The sequence below is a fragment of the Myxocyprinus asiaticus genome, chromosome 23 (assembly GCF_019703515.2).
Source record: "Myxocyprinus asiaticus isolate MX2 ecotype Aquarium Trade chromosome 23, UBuf_Myxa_2, whole genome shotgun sequence".
NCBI lineage: Eukaryota > Metazoa > Chordata > Actinopteri > Cypriniformes > Catostomidae > Myxocyprinus > Myxocyprinus asiaticus.
In genome coordinates this window covers 27716012-27731991 of record NC_059366.1, presented here as the reverse complement: position 1 = coordinate 27731991, position 15980 = coordinate 27716012, and the positions used below count along the sequence as shown (strand labels likewise).

The window sequence follows — 15980 nt, the reverse complement described above, 5'->3', positions numbered from 1 at the left end:
ATTCATAAACATGGCTCCCATTCAGTCACTGCTTTTACTTGAGCAAAATTAAATGCAGTGTGACAGACAATAGGAGCTGATGGATGAAGAGATAATTAACAGCTCATTAGAATTAGTAATCAAGCAAATGACGGGTTGTCTGATTGCTATGATGCATTTGTGAATATTTAGGAAGTGCCGAGTAGGATCTGAACACAGACTGAACTGAAGAAGATTCATGGGAAGATATATAAAAAATTTAATGACTACGCATATCTTAAGGATGAAAGAAAGCTGATAGAGGGAGATTCTTTCTGCACAGCCCCTCAAGAGAAGCATGAAAGAGAGAGAGAGAGAGAGAGAGAGAGAGAGAATACATTGTCAGGAAAGCACAGCAGCTGTACGTAATTTCAATTAAAACAAGACTTTCAAGTGGAAAGATATAACACAGAAACAAGCTATTGACTATTTCTTTTTTTAAAATAACTTATATTGGGTCTGTCCTGAACAACATTGCTGCCTACTGCCTACAGGCAGCTGCCTTCTAAGGGACCATTCACACCTAACACACTCTGTATAAGTTAGTCACAGCGCAACGAATGGAACAGAACACAAGTGTCTCAAGACCCAATTTTTTCTTAAGTTCTTAAAATTAAAAAAACAGAATGGCACAACGGTCAAAGACGTCCATCCAGCACGTTTACATTATAATAATAATAAAAAATAAAAAAAATTTAATAACACACATTCTGTTTGAATGGCCCTTAAGGCAGCCTCCTAACAGAGATGGAATCTCATAAGTGACCAATCTGGAATGCTCTTTATAGGCAGCAACTCTGCATACCACACAAATAGTGCTCTGCACAAGAAACTTGACTTGATGTTAGCATGTTGCTAAGTTAATGATCAGTCTGTCAGGCACAAAGAGGACCACCTTTCTGAAATTAGTGTGTTGCTTTAATGAGCATAAATATACAGTATATATAAATATAAATATATATATAAATATATATATATATATATATATATATATATATATTTTTTTTTTTTTTTAACCAAAAACTGTGGGTACCTGACACCATTCACTTTCACTGCATCTTTTTCCATTCATTGAAAGTGAATGGTGACTGAGGCTGTCATTCTGCCTAACACCTCTTTTGGTGCTCCACAGAATTAAGAAAGTCATATGGGTTTTGAAAAACATGAGGGTGAGTAAATTATGACAGAATTTAAATTCTTAGGTGAACTATCCCTTCAAAACTCTGTCTCCATAGGCAGCTCACTTTGCTAATGGGAACACAGGTTTTTTATATTGTACATTAGCAGGAAACAGGCAAGACATATACTTGTACAATGTGCTGAGCTCTACAACCATATTAAAGAAATAAGAGTTTTAAACAGCAGAGTAAGGAAACCCTCAACCTGTGCCAGGGCGCCAGGCTAGGCTTGGAGACTGGTGGGGGAGCGGCATCTGGACACGAGCGAGAGCTTAAGAGCACAGTTTACACTTTAACGGCGAGATCAAGGAGATGTTTGGCAGGGAACACAGCCTCCTAAAACACCAGGATCCCACTTGGAAACATTCACCCAAATCCGCCCAAAAAAAAAACAAAAAAAAAAACACAAACAAAAGCAGGCAGGCCAAGCTGGGTTAGAAAAGAAAAGCTGTTCCCTTTAAATCTCATAACAGCAGAGCTTACAGTATATTGCAAATATGATGGCTCTCCATACAAATCTCAGTATCCAAGACTTGACGTATTTCTGTGTTCACTGCAGATTAAGTGTTACCCTCAAGACTCCCTTTACCCTGAAACACCCTTTTTCTCATTTAACCACATATAAAAATAAAAACATCTTGCCAACATACATAAAATAAAAATGCTGCTATTTTGATTGCTATTTTTAGGTTGACATGGCAAGAGAAAATGAAAAAGCAGCGAGACCTGATGCCACGGCCAAAGTTTATACTGTAGTGTTTGTACTTAGACCAACAATTTAAAAATAGCACATAAAATACCCCCCAGTACTTGAGTTTGTTGAATATTCCAGCAGACAAAATAACCAAAATGCTTACCTCATATACATATGAATGTGCAAGAAGTGGGAAACAAACATACTGAGCTGTGGAATGGAATCAGAAATCAACAGCGTGCCACCAATCCATTGCTGAAGTAGATCCCACTGTATGGTAAACACATTGCAGGGGATGAGAGGAAAGAGGAGAGCTTTGAAAGAAGAGGGAGATGGCCAATCAATGGGCCCACACAGTACTGATGAACCCTTTGTTCAGCCTCACCTCTCCTTCAGACCTGCTCTAATTGGCCTCTTCACATTGTCCAAGAGTGTGGAGCACAATGCAGCCGAATGTATCAAATTACACAGCAGAAATACACCAACTTTGAGCAGAAACAACCGTACAAATAAACAATGAATAACAATGAGGAAAAATAATGAGGAACAGATTAGAAACATCAGGCTACTGATACCAGTTCTAATGAAAATTAAAAGTACAACAAGCATGCTGTATGTGAATGTGTTTACCATCAGTGGCATCAACCAAATGTTGCACACTGTATTTTTCTACATCATTATAAAGGTTCTACCCCCAAAGAAACGGATAGTAATTTTGAAAAATGTTTAAAATCATGTACACTCACTTTCAAAAGCTGACTTATTTCACATTAACCTGGGCTGCCTCTTTGGGGGCGCCATTTTGAGATCGCACGGCCAGCCGAACACTATTCGCTTTATCACAGTAACATCCTAATCTAACATTTTGTGCTGATGGAATAAATTAATCATGGCTGACTGCGAACAGAGCATTTCGACAATGGAATCTGTATCCAAAAACTATTGCTCTTGCATGATGCTACATCCATGCAAGTTAGTTTCAGTTTAAGTCCAAGATGACTGCCATATTGACTAATGCAATATAAAACAGAAAAATACATTTCAATTATTTGAACTTTGGCTTTGCTTACAGCAGCATTTCTATTAAAGGTCTCAGTTAAAGGGGTTAATGTCTAAGTTTGGTGATAAGATTGTGTCCAATCCCTTTGGTCTTCACCTTAGTCTGCAATCTATTTTTAACTTTTAACCTGGTCGTAACTAAATCATTGCTCAGTCAAAGGTCTCTACAGGTCTGCCTAGCCTCCAGCATTCCCCAAGAGAAACAATAGCAAAGTCTGTGTCAGCAAGATAACTCACTCAAATAGAACAAAAGAGCCACTGAGTGACACACTGATGATAGGAGGGCTAACACCTCTGTGGACTCAAAAACCGAAGTGCTTATCAAGGGGCCAAAAAGAGACCTCACACACTACAAGAAGATCTCATTTTAAAAAACATAACTTATGCATGATCCTTTGGGTTCATAGAAGTCTGAGATACGGCCCAATCTGGACATGCAGCACGGAGGAAAAACTAGCCTCAAAAAACATAATTGCAGAAGTGAAACTTAGCTTGGTTTCTTGCTTAATCACATTGTCATGATGTTTTTCCAGTTTCCATCTGTCTTGCCAAGTTCCCTACTAAACAACAATTATTTTTGCATCTTCCTCTTTCACCTGCTTTATTCAGTCCAAACCACAGATTGGGGAAGATGTTTGAGGAAGGTCCAAAATTAACTTACAAAATTGCTAGTTTCTATTTTATTTTATTTTATTTCTTAAAGGCCATAAAGCTGTATTTTGCATTAATATTTTATAAAATATATATATATTTCAATATTTTTTCCCCCTTAAAGTTGTGATAAACAGCACAAGTCATTGTGTCAATTAAACATCAAATACAAGTAGAGACAAGAGTCTCTGTCTCTCGGTGAAACTAAACTGGTCACAAACACATGAATACATATTTTGATTTCATTCCTAATATATATATTTTAGTGGCTTAATGTGAGGAATATTCCATATGTGTTGTCACAAGAAATCTCGGAGAAAAAAAGGTAAAAGTCACCAGAGGATGTGTGAGTCACAACAGATGTTTTCTTTAGTATACACTTTGTATGTATTTGATTTGAATTACTCAAGTTGCTTACATCAGCAAGGGTCCGAACTGGATTTAAAGCATGTGTAATGTTGCAGTTCCTTAAACAGTTACCCAAGGCCAATTTTAACTCAGATCTGGTGCTTGGCGAGTGTTAACTTTGAACCCTGTGTGAGGTTTTGTGTGTGTGTGGTGGTAACCTCTTACCAGGCGGTGTGCAGTTCTTTTTAACATTGGGTCCAACCAGCACGTCATCAGTGTAGTTGCTGTAAATGTCAAAGTCTTGCAGCAGCCGGCGACTCTCCCATTTCTCACTGTCCTCAGTAGAAAGAGTGAATATGTCATAACCTGCAAAACACAGTGTAAAATTGCTGTTAACCTTGCTCAATTCAATAATAGTACACTTGGTCCGATCATGAACAAATCTTGTAAGTTAATGATATAAGCCAGTATTGTATTTTCTGTTTACTGAGGTCATTCCCTTGAATCTGAGAGTTATGACTGCTTTGGTGGCATTTTATACCTTAATAGGCTTAATAGCACTAGCAAATAGCTTTATAGGAGCATATTATTGGTTGGACAAAAGAGCACATCACTGGCATGGCTGTAAAGAACCATATGATTGGATGGACAAATTACTGAACATATAAAACTTACTGACTGCATATGGGCCCTGTGCTGGAGTCTGTGACCAAGTTGGTGTTTTAAGACCAAATTCTGTATATTTTCCAATGGATGAATGTTCCAGTGGCACTAAGTAAACAGAGCATTCCTGAGGGAAATGTACTAAGGAACAAACTAAATGACACCAAATTGATCCTCAAACATTGAGCGAACAGGAATGGTAACCAAAAAAATTAAAGAATGAATCTAAACAAGTAAACTTAAATCGAAACTTTTTTAGGATTAAAAATTGCAGCCACGATGGTTCCCATAGCTTAAAAGGGTACGGTGCAAGCAACATCAAGGTTGTGGGATCGATTCCCTGGGAACACGCATATAAGATGTATACCTTAAATGCATGTAATGTAAATGTCATTGGGAGCAATCGAAGTCCCTATTACTAACTTACAGAACATCCAGGAATTACATGTGAAAGTAATAATAATAATAATTAATAATAATTCCTTACATTTATATAGTGCTTTTCTAGGCACTCAAAGCACTTTACATAGTAGTGGGTGCTTCTCCTCAACCACCACCAGTGTGTGGCATCCACCTGGATGATGCAACGGCAGCCATAGTGCACCAGAATGCTCACTACACAACATGTAGCCAATTCAGGGATGAAGATTATTAGGAGGCCATGATAGATATGGGCCAATGGGGGGAATTTGGCCAGGACACCAAGGTTACACCCCTACTCTTTACAAGAAGTGCCCTGGGATTTTTAATGAGCACAGAGAGTCAGGACCCTGGTGTAACATCTATCTGAAGGGATGTGCCTTTTTACAGTATAGTGTCCCCGTCACTATACTGGGGCGCTAGGACCCACAGAGACCACAGGGTGAGCACCCCCTGCTGCCTCATTAACACAAGGTTTGCGAACATAATAACTTTTTTTTCCATCTATAATTAACCAAGCAGTTATGATCTACAGCACAATCCTAAACACAGCTGAGTCTCAGAGCTATGGATCTAAGTCAGGCATCTCACAGTGTGGTTTGGGCAGGTTTGACTGGTCCAGCTCAGTATTACTGTGTGATATCTCTGTATTCACACTGTAATTCACAGGGACACAGTGACCTGGAATGTGTTACATACTATTAAAATCTCACAAGCTCCACAGCATCTCTGTTACTGTGAGCAATAGAGCCCCGGAAGTCAGCTGGTGAATATTCATGAGAGCCGTCTGTGGTGCGGAGTAAAGCCAAGGCGTAATAAAAGTGACATCACACGGCGAGCTCTCCTGCGGCAGCGCCTCAGTCTGGGCTTGTCTAGGCAGGGAGGGGGTGATTATTCTGGCAGTACTGTCATCTGGGTCGCTCTGTCCTCAAGCGCCTGTGCCCTTACTCCACTCTGCTCAAGCGTCTTCCTGCTTGGCTCTATTCAGCGCACTGGCCACCACTTACCGCGCCAGTCACTATAAATAAACCCTCTAAATTAATTAAAAAAACAGCACTCACAATGGGCTTCAGGGCTGCATGGTGCCTTATGATGTAATGCGTTATGACATTGTGATGCAACGTGAACGGTGATGAAACACAACTGGGATTTGCTTGTAAGGAGAGTATCGGAACACAATGTTCTTTTTTTTTTTTTAAATCGATCGAGGTGTTGATAGGAAACTTGAGTTGGTCTCCATAAAAAAAAAAAAAAAAAACAACGATCTAGGCACTGACATACCTGGTGGAAACTGTTAAATAATTCATGGTTCCTTGAGATGTCAAAAGTATCATGTAAAGATTGTTGTGACAGTTTTCGAGATTGTGACACAGTGTCTTCCTCATGTTAAAGAAAGCAGTGATCGGTCCAGGACATAAGAAACAAGAAGCTTCACTATAAAATGACTAAATAGTTGAGTTAACGATTGTGGCTGCCATGTTTAACTAATAGTAAAAAGCGTTGATTACAAAATTCCATTAAAGGGTTAGTTCACCCAAAAATTAAAATCCTCTCATGATTTACTTAACTTTAAGCCATCCCAGATGTGTATGACTTTCCTTTTCAGCTGAACTGAAGTAATGATTTTTATAAGTAGCTTTCTGATCAGTTTGCCCATAAAATGCATATAAATGGGTGCCATCAGGCTACTGGCTGTTTGATGGTCGAAAAGGCATATTTAGGCAGCATAAAAGTAATCCACATGACTCCAGTCGATCAATTAATGTCTTCTGAAGCAAATCGCTAGGTTTATGTCAAAAATAAATAGATAATTAAAACTTTATTAAATTTAAAAAATTGCTTCCTGCCAGCAGTCGACGCATCAGTGACATAAGTGCAATGGTGCGTTCACATGAGAAGTCGGAAGCGCTTTGTACACAACAAAGGAACAAACAACAGTTAGTTCATTTAAAATAGAAATACAGCGCTGGCCAGAAGCAACGATTTAAAGTTAAAAACTTTTTAATTATAGATTTTTTTCTTATACAGGGCTCCAGACTGTGACAAAAATGGTCGCAAATGTGACCAAAAATAATTAATTGCGACAATAATTTACAATCTAGTCGCCATTGGCGACAGTGGGGTTGTGTGCGTTCATATGCGGTTTCGTCAGATATCATCTTGTGAGTTATTGAATACATCTTTAGCTCATACAGTGTGTCATCGAGTGTGTCTCGATACTGTGTATATATATATATATATATATATATACACACACACACACACACACACAGTATATATAATTTAAATTGTTTTAAAATATTGCCTTAGTCCTTCTTACACACACACACACACACACACACACACACACACACACACACATATATATATATATATATATATATACACACAGGCCTCCTCCTTTAAATAATGCAAGTGAATGTACTTTTGACGGTCCAAAATGCATATTTAGGGTGCATCAAAATAATCCACACGACTCCAGTCAACAAATAAAGTTCTTCTGAACCCAAACGATTGATTATTTTTAGAAACAAAACAATACTTATATACTTGTTAACTATAAATGTTTGCTTCCGTACATCTCTGTGATGCGCGCTCATGAGAGGGATGATGTGAGCTCGTTGGTAAGGTCAGGCGTCACGTGGAGTCAGGAAGCGCATCACTGTTTACAAGGGAAACTTGCACAGACCACAGACCAAGTGCCGTTCACAAACCAAAACGGTCCAAAACAATTTCAAAACAATATAAAATAAAATAAATAAAATAAAAATAATTTCCAAATAATAATAAAAAACATTACTGCAGTAAATAACCATCCTTTATTTTGGAGCAATGCCGTTGCATTATCTACTTGTGCTTTTTCTTTAGCAGAAATATATAGGCTATATGACTGTCAGGAATTCAAGCCACACAAGTTGTAGTTAGTGAAACAAAGTGCGAGAGCATTTTCTGAGATTTATAGGGTTTACACAGTGAGATAGTGAAGTGGCGTGAAGGTGAGTTCCCTATCTGTCACTCACTCGACATTGTGTCGATGTAGTGACACTAGGGGTCACTCTTGTGATCCTGAGACACCTCTGGTCTTTGATGAAAGGCCAGTGAAAATTGGCGAGTGGTATTTGCATACCAATCCCCCGGACATACGGGTATAAAAGGAGCTGGTATGCAACCACTCATTCAGATTTTCTCTTCGGAGCCGAATGGTCGATGCTCACTGAGCTGAAATCCCACGGCTGTTCATTCACCTATGCTGGATCTGACGGCGCATTTCAGCGGCTTCTCCCCCCTCTGCACTGGTGCACTGCAGAGAACGCCCCTGGGTGCTTCGGCAGAAATAAAAGAGTATATTTCTCTAAAAGAGTATGTTTCTTTAAAAGAGTGACACACATGGAACATCTTTTTAAAGACGTGTCTTTTTAAAGATGCCTTTCCGTTTGTGTGTTATTCCTGGTTGCGCTCGTTATCTCTCGCCCTCTGACGGCAACGATCTTTTGTGCCTGGGCGCTGCTCACATGGAGACAGCGTTCGTGGATGGGTCATGTACTCATTGCGAGAACATGTCCATGGCAACGATTCGGTCACGGCTTACCTTCATAAGAAAACAAGCCACCCCAGAGGCTCCCCGCCTCGGTCCTTCTACCTATGGGTATGAGGCCAGCGCGGCTAGCACTGGGGGCGTTTTGGGGACCCCAATGGGACCACCTCCGCCGGGTATCCCCCCACGGACCTCCCATTCTCCAGCACGCTCATCTGCCCTGATCGGGCTTCCGGATGTGTCCGCCGGCTCATCTCACGGTGAGTTCGACCTCTTATTCGGAGCCCGTGAAGGTGATGATTTCGCAGCATCAGAGAGCGGGCTCATCCAGTTGGACGCGGAAGCCTCAGCTGGGCTCCTCCCTTCGGGTGCGGTCGCCCAGTCACAGGCTGACGTGGAGATGATGACATGCTTTCCCGGGCAGCCACGAGCGTCGGGCTAGAGTGGAACACTCCGCACTCCCCTGAACCCTCGCGCCTCGATGATTGGTTCCTGATTTGGAGTCGATTCGGACAGGCACAGGTAGATCTGTTCGCCTCCCAAGAATCCTCCCACTGCCTGCTCTGGTATGCCCTGACCGAGGCGCCTCTCGGTATAGACGCGCTGGCAAATATGCGTTTCCCCCAGTGAGCCTACTTGCATAGGCCACAGGTTGTCCTGGTAGCACCCTACTGGCCCACCTAGATGTGATTCTCGGACCTCACGCTCCTCGCGACAGCTCCCCCCTGGCTAATTCCCCTGAGGAAGGACCTTCTTTCTCAGGGACGGGGCACCAACTGGCACCCGTGACCAGACCTCTGGAATCTCCATATCTGGCCCCTGGACGGAACATGGAAGACTTAAGCGGTCTACCACCCGCGGTGTTAGACACGATCACTCAGGTCGTGTATGCCTTTAAGTGGCGTCTGTTCGCTAAGTGGTGTTCTTCCTGATGGGAAAACCCCAGAGATGCTCAGTCGGATCGGTGCTTTCCTTCCTGCAGGAGAGGTTGGAAGGGCAGTTGTCCCCCTCCACCTTGAAGGTGTATGTAGCAGCTATAGCGGCACACCACGACACAGTGGACTGTAAGTCCTTAGGGAAGCATGACCTGATCATCAGGTTCCTGAAAGGTGCCCATGTAGTGGCACGCACAAGCAGGTAAGTCCGGGACAGCTGGCCGGGTGTATCGCTTGCGCATAGCGCCTTTCACCTCCCCTGAGCTCAAGACGTGCGCTGTTGACTCCCAGTAGTGTTCACAAACTGTGTTCCCTGGATGATTTCCTCCGAGCCCTGTGGCAGATGAGTTTGCGGAGAAACTCGCTGCCGGCTCAGTACACGTGCTAACTAAGCCCTGTACTGGGGTAGGTGCTCCGCATGTGGCGGTTCCCCGTAGGTAACCCCATGCGATGTATATCTTCCGCTAATTCGTTTCCCTGTTGGCAAACTGCATCTTCCTTGGGCAGAGGCCCCTCTGCCCCAGTCACCATGCTTGTAGTAACTCCTCCCCCGTAGGGTAGGACCTACCATGGGATTTCTCCACATGGCATACTTCCGACAAAGCTCGGCAAGACCATGTGATGTATTTCCACTTAAATACCACCCCCCCCCCCATCTCTCTGGGCGGGGTGTGGTCTCTGCGTTGTCTTCCCCTTGGGAGGGACACCTCCCCGACTAGACCTGGTGGCCCCAGTTGGTTAATTCCCTTTTTTTGGGGGGAGAGGGTAAAAAGGGTATAAGAGGCCACGACTGGGCTATCCCGTCTCTATCTTTTGGGTAGTCGACTTGTCCCCAAAGGGCCGTTCAACACTCATAACAGTGTTGAGGGAGGTTACGTGTCGGCCTGGTGCGCTGGCTACGAGGCACACAGTGGTCTGCCCGTCACACACTGCCAGTTCATGTAACACTGTTCAGCCAGTTGCGGCGTTTCGTATAGGGACCCCTAGTGTCACTACATTGACACAATGTCGAGTGAGTGACAGATAGGGAACGTCCTGGTTACTTGCATAACCTCCGTTCCCTGATGGAGGGAACGAGACGATGTGTCCCTCCTGCCACAACGCTGAACTACCCGCTGAAATGGCCGGGACCTTGTCTCAGCTCCTTAGCACAAAACCTTAATTGACCTGAATTCATTGATGCTCAAGAAGGCAATATACTATGCATACTATACTTTATGTAAATATCTGTAATGTAGATTCTGAAGGGCAGTACTAAATAAAAATATATTTTATCTCTTATATTTGTATAAATTATGAAAGGGGTGGGAACATTTATGTGACAAAGGGGGAATCCAAACCCCGTGCATAGTCACGGCCCGGCCCCGCCCTCCTCATCGTCACACTCAAATTAATGGGTTATTATCGGCAGTTTTCCTTTTCTCGGCTTTCTATCTTGTTTCTGAACAGCAATCTAAATCGAGCAATTCTGTGATTTGGCGATTAAAAACAGCCATTTAGCTCCTTAATGTTTCAATTTAGGAGCCAATGGCTCTGAAGTCATTTTTTTTTTAGCCTGGAGCCCTGCTTATACCAACATATCAGTTTGCTACAGAAGACATTAATTGATCAACTGGAGACGTGTGGATTACTTTTATGCTGCCTAAATATGCCTTTTGGACTGTCAAACAGCTAGCAGACTGATGATACCCATTTACATGCATGGACAAACAGAGCTGAAATCTACTTATAAAAATCTTCACTTCGGTTCTGCTGAAGAAGGAAAGTCATACACATCTGGGATGGCTTAAATGTAAGTAAATCATGAGAGAATTTTCATTTTTTGGGTAAACTAACCCTTTAAGGTGTACTCCCATTGCTGTGGTTGAGCATTGTAACCAATCACAGACATGTCCATTTTGCACATGAATGCTATGGTGAATCAGAGGTGTTTAACTTAAGTCTATAGGCTCATCATTAATAACATCGAGTTTTAAGCAATCAGATTCAACGATGCGCAATTTAAATTAAGTTTTGTTGATTATAATGGGATATAATAGGAATTATGCTTGCTTTCTGTGAATAATTTATTAAAAATGTGAATAATTTTTTTCATACTGCTAAGAGGGCCACTGTGAAGTTTACCATTTAGGTAATGTCTTGATTTACTGATGTAAAAGTAATACAGCTACATTCTCACACAAAAAAATTATTTTCTACAATATAAATTGTATTAATCAAAATTATTAATCGTGATAACAATATAAAGGGAAATAATCAACAATAATATTTTTTCCATAACTGTGCAACCTTATAAGCAAGAGAAAAAGCTAATAAATAAATAAATAAATAAATAAAATAAAAAATGAGCGTCTCTTCAACGCTTTATGTTCTAACCGTCTTTAATTCTCTATTTCTCGCTCTCCAGGGCTTAAATGCACTGAAGTGGCAGCCTGCTAATTAACCATGCAGCTTAGCTTTCATCCTCAAAAGCATGTTAGAGAGGAAGGCAGCAGCTCCATTAGAGTGAGCAAAGCATGCCTCATTGTGCCAGCTTCATTGGAAATATTGTGTTTCTGTCTGACACGCTGCATAGAAATGGCATTTTCTGTGCAGTGAGCCAGAATGTACACTGACTACACACACACACACACACACACACACACACACACGTAGGGGGAGGCAGGAAGTTACTATGGAGATGTGACGTAACTGCAAAGACCAGTGAAAAACAGTGACGACATCACGCTCAGATGAACACGGCTAATCGCACACAATGATACACATGAGAACACGTGCTCAGAAGAACCTGACAATGATGGATAAGACAATGAATACACCATTGTTTTTGTTGTAATAAGAGATTGGATTTGTGCTTCATCTTTAGTTTTATCGGATGCATATCATGCTAATGCTCTTTAAACATTTACATTAACAGAAGAAAGTCATTAGAGTTATTTGATAGCAATATTTTAGACAATTCTAAGTAATAATTGTGAAGGTCTCAGCGTCCAGCTGCACCAGAAAGCCCATGGCACCTCTGCGAGAAGCCCCATCATAGAATCAGTCCCTCACTGGATGGAAAATGTACACACAAGGGGATTTGTACGATAATCTTGTCCCAGTTGTATACAAATATAATTATGTAACACTGTATATCTTCACATTGCATCTTCATTGCAATGCTACTAAGAAGTCATGGAATTTTGTGTATGTTGGTAAGTTCAAATTTAAACACTTAACATCAAAGGCATGTCACCCTATTTGACTAGACCTGGCCAACTAGACAGACCAGGCTGATCTAGATCCTCAAACAAACAGAGCAATGTCTTGATAATGGCTAAAAGACACAGTGTTTACACTTTACAAGGAAATAAATCTATGAATGGCTTATTTATAGTTGTCTCTGCATATTACTCAAAATAAGATAAATAATTTTAACAATGAAAAAATTACACACACCACCTTTAAAGACTCAAATGTGATACTGTAATGGGTAGTACCTGTTATTTATAGTGAACCTTTTTAATTATAAGTTACTCCTTGGTAGTGTTTTAGTCACTTCTATTAGATAATAAAGTCTCTTGGTGCAGCTGTACCAGAGAACTCACAGCACCTCTGTGAAAGGCCCAATTACTGCCTTTATCAAAGAGACAGGCAATCTCTTTTGTTGAAAATGTACAAGAGAGCACCAATGACCAAAGATATGTCATAGAAAACCCCCAAAAAGCATTTCATTATTTAACCAGGTTCTTTATCATCCTCTTTGTTATATCTACGAAACAAGATGGTCCACATCATAAAGCAAAAAGCCTATAACACACAGTGTTGTCATGATGGCACATGTCAGGACCCAAGAGATAAAAATGCCTTAAATACTTAACAAATACTTAACGATAAAATAGCATAGAAAATAGAAATAGAAAGACAAGGATGTATTATGCCAAAATACCTCTCTCTAAAGAGAAAGAGCCATAGGTGTCCATCATGATATTCAAGCCATTTCACAGAGAGCAAACATGAGTAAGACAGATTATGCAACTTTGCTTTACTCTTTGTACTGCAGTGCTATTTTTGGGAATGCTGCTTGCAGATGCATTCAAAATTGTCTTGAGTGACTTAAAATAAAATAAACAACAAACGGAAAGCATACGCTGTTTAACAGCTGACGAAAGTGACGTTTAAACCCATGCGATGTGTTGCCGCTAGCTTTAGCATGTTAGCCAACTTCAGTTCAACACACTCCAACAACGTACATATTCACACAGAGGGTGAATGTAAAGCATATGTACAACTGTTTGTCAGACCAGCAACACAGCCATGTAACTCCACCCCTTTCTGCTAGGTATGGCAAGCTGCGAGCGCTGAGTGCATGAAGTGTTAAACATTCCACACTCCGTTTTGATGGTTGAAGAAGTGCATCATCCGTGGTACTCATAGTGCACTTCTTATTGTTGCATTTGCAGTGTTAACATACTACTCTTCTAACATACATCCTACTTACAATACAAAATTATGTAGAATGGTGCGGAAGTGTGCGGTTTGGAACGGACCTTGTGGCTCTGTGGTGCAATCAAAATATTGCACTGTTTGTCTGAGCATTCCGACCAACCCTACACAAATGTGAGTTTGGGGTGGGAGTCTTGGGACTGTCTGTTTGTTCAACCACTGGCAGACAGGAGAGTATTTAGGAAAAACTGTTTGAAAACAGTCATTATTTTTGCAATTCCATTTGGTGATGCCGGTGGCCCAGAAATGACACACTTCACCTTTAAACATTATATTTTGTGTATATTGTAGTCTCATTTGAGAGAGTGGGTATGAGCAACTGACTGTAATTACTCAACTCTACTACTCATTAAAGATTTACTCAAATATGATACTGTAAAGGAAAGAATCTGTCGTTAATGGAAGAGGGTTTTATTTACTTCTCAGTAGAATTGTAGTCACTTCTAGGTAATAAATAATAAACTCTCAAGATACATTTTCCCCAGAGAACCAAAGAGTATACTGGTCACCATTCCCAAGAGTCATCAGTTAGTTATTTGCCATGTGTGAAAGACTATTTATCTGGAGGAACATACAAGGTAATTATATAACAAAAGACTACATGGTCCACATCACAGTTGAAAGTTGAAAGCATGTGGCCAACAGCGCTATTTCTGTGGAGTGCTTACAGTTGTTTTTACTTGTGCTATATACTTCATACACTGTCAAAGAGAAATAGATTGCTCCATGTGGCCACATCTGCAGCACATCACCCGAAGATCTGTCCTACAGAACACTGTCCCAGATAGCAGCTGTTGTGAAGAGGAACTACAGTACCTCGGAATACTATCCTATAGATTCAGTGTGCCCTTACATATCTGACACCATACTGTCAACACATGGATAAATATAACACTGCATGCTTCCACTCTGCCAAAACTTTAATTACCTAGTTTATCTTCATTAGCTACTTGAATATGGAACAGTACTAGTCAAACAAATTTAGGGAAAGAGGAGAGGTGCAAAAATGTCCAAATAGAAGGTTGGGTTAAAGTTCTATGGGAACACAGTGTATTACACATGATGTAATGGAAAGCAAGCATTTACTTGGACAAGAGCATCACTACCTTTGAAGCAACAACAATTAAAATCAATATAAAACTAAATATAAAACGTAATCTAAACAAAACAATTTTGTTAAATTAAATCAACACTGGAAAAACTGATAGTAGAAAAAAACACTAAAAAATAAATGACAATGAATTAATTTTAGTTTTAGATACACAGTATAGTATAACTACTATATTTTTTGAAGACAATGTAGAGCCTGCCTTCATTAAACATGAAAATGCCACTAGATGAGAAAACTAGATGGTCCTGAGAAATGTAAAGGCATTAAGCATATTTTAATGGTATCAGTTAGTGCATTACCTTTGGCAGGCCTAAAACACTACAACTAGAATAAAAATTAAATACTGAAAACTAAAACTAGAAAACAATAAAAAAAAATAAAAAAAAATGTGTGAAACTAACCGAAACAAAACTAATAGCAAATAACAGCAATAAAAGCTAAATTCTAAATTCAAAACTTCAGTAACCCTGGTCAGTCTAAGTATTTTTGAAAGAGTCTTCAATTTGGGCATGATGCTGTTGAGCAGAGCACGAATGGACCACTGGGAACATGCTTGTCCAAAAATCGTACTACATAGTTAATGATCAGACAATCAGTTGAATGATTAAACAGACTGTCAGAGGGAGAGAGTCTATGCTAGTTATATTTACAGTCAGTGATTGGGTATCAGTAATGGGTCATTTATGGATGTGACAGGCCATTAATAGTCTCATTAGTAACTGCTGGCAGTGCAGCTCCTGCTGTGAGTGTCTGCTGTCAGCCAGAAGAACTGGACAAGAGCCTCATCTCCACCAATCAATCTTCAAAAGACTGGAGATGCAGGCAGGGATCTCGGTGTAGCATCACCCCACCCTTGCATCTTGAGGTGCCACTGTAGATC

At 40.6% G+C, this 15980-nt stretch overlaps 1 protein-coding gene and 1 long non-coding RNA gene across 5 annotated transcripts in view; one reads left to right on the top strand and one right to left on the bottom strand.

Annotated features, from left to right (window-relative positions):
• Window positions 1-15980, bottom strand: part of LOC127414343 (sodium/potassium/calcium exchanger 3-like) — a 127913-nt gene that overhangs the window by 90302 nt on the left and 21631 nt on the right. For 2 of the 4 annotated variants that reach the window (XM_051652303.1, XM_051652302.1), the window contains exon 2: window positions 4174-4314. In XM_051652303.1, coding sequence (XP_051508263.1) covers window positions 4174-4314 — 141 coding nt within the window. Of the gene's footprint in view, window positions 1-2053; window positions 2140-4173; window positions 4315-15980 lie in introns of those variants that run through there. The other 2 variants (XM_051652305.1, XM_051652304.1) reach the window with 2 other exon arrangements.
• LOC127414351 (uncharacterized) overlaps window positions 1-15980 on the top strand; it is a 31303-nt gene that overhangs the window by 2779 nt on the left and 12544 nt on the right. The gene's annotated exons all lie outside the window — the stretch shown is intronic.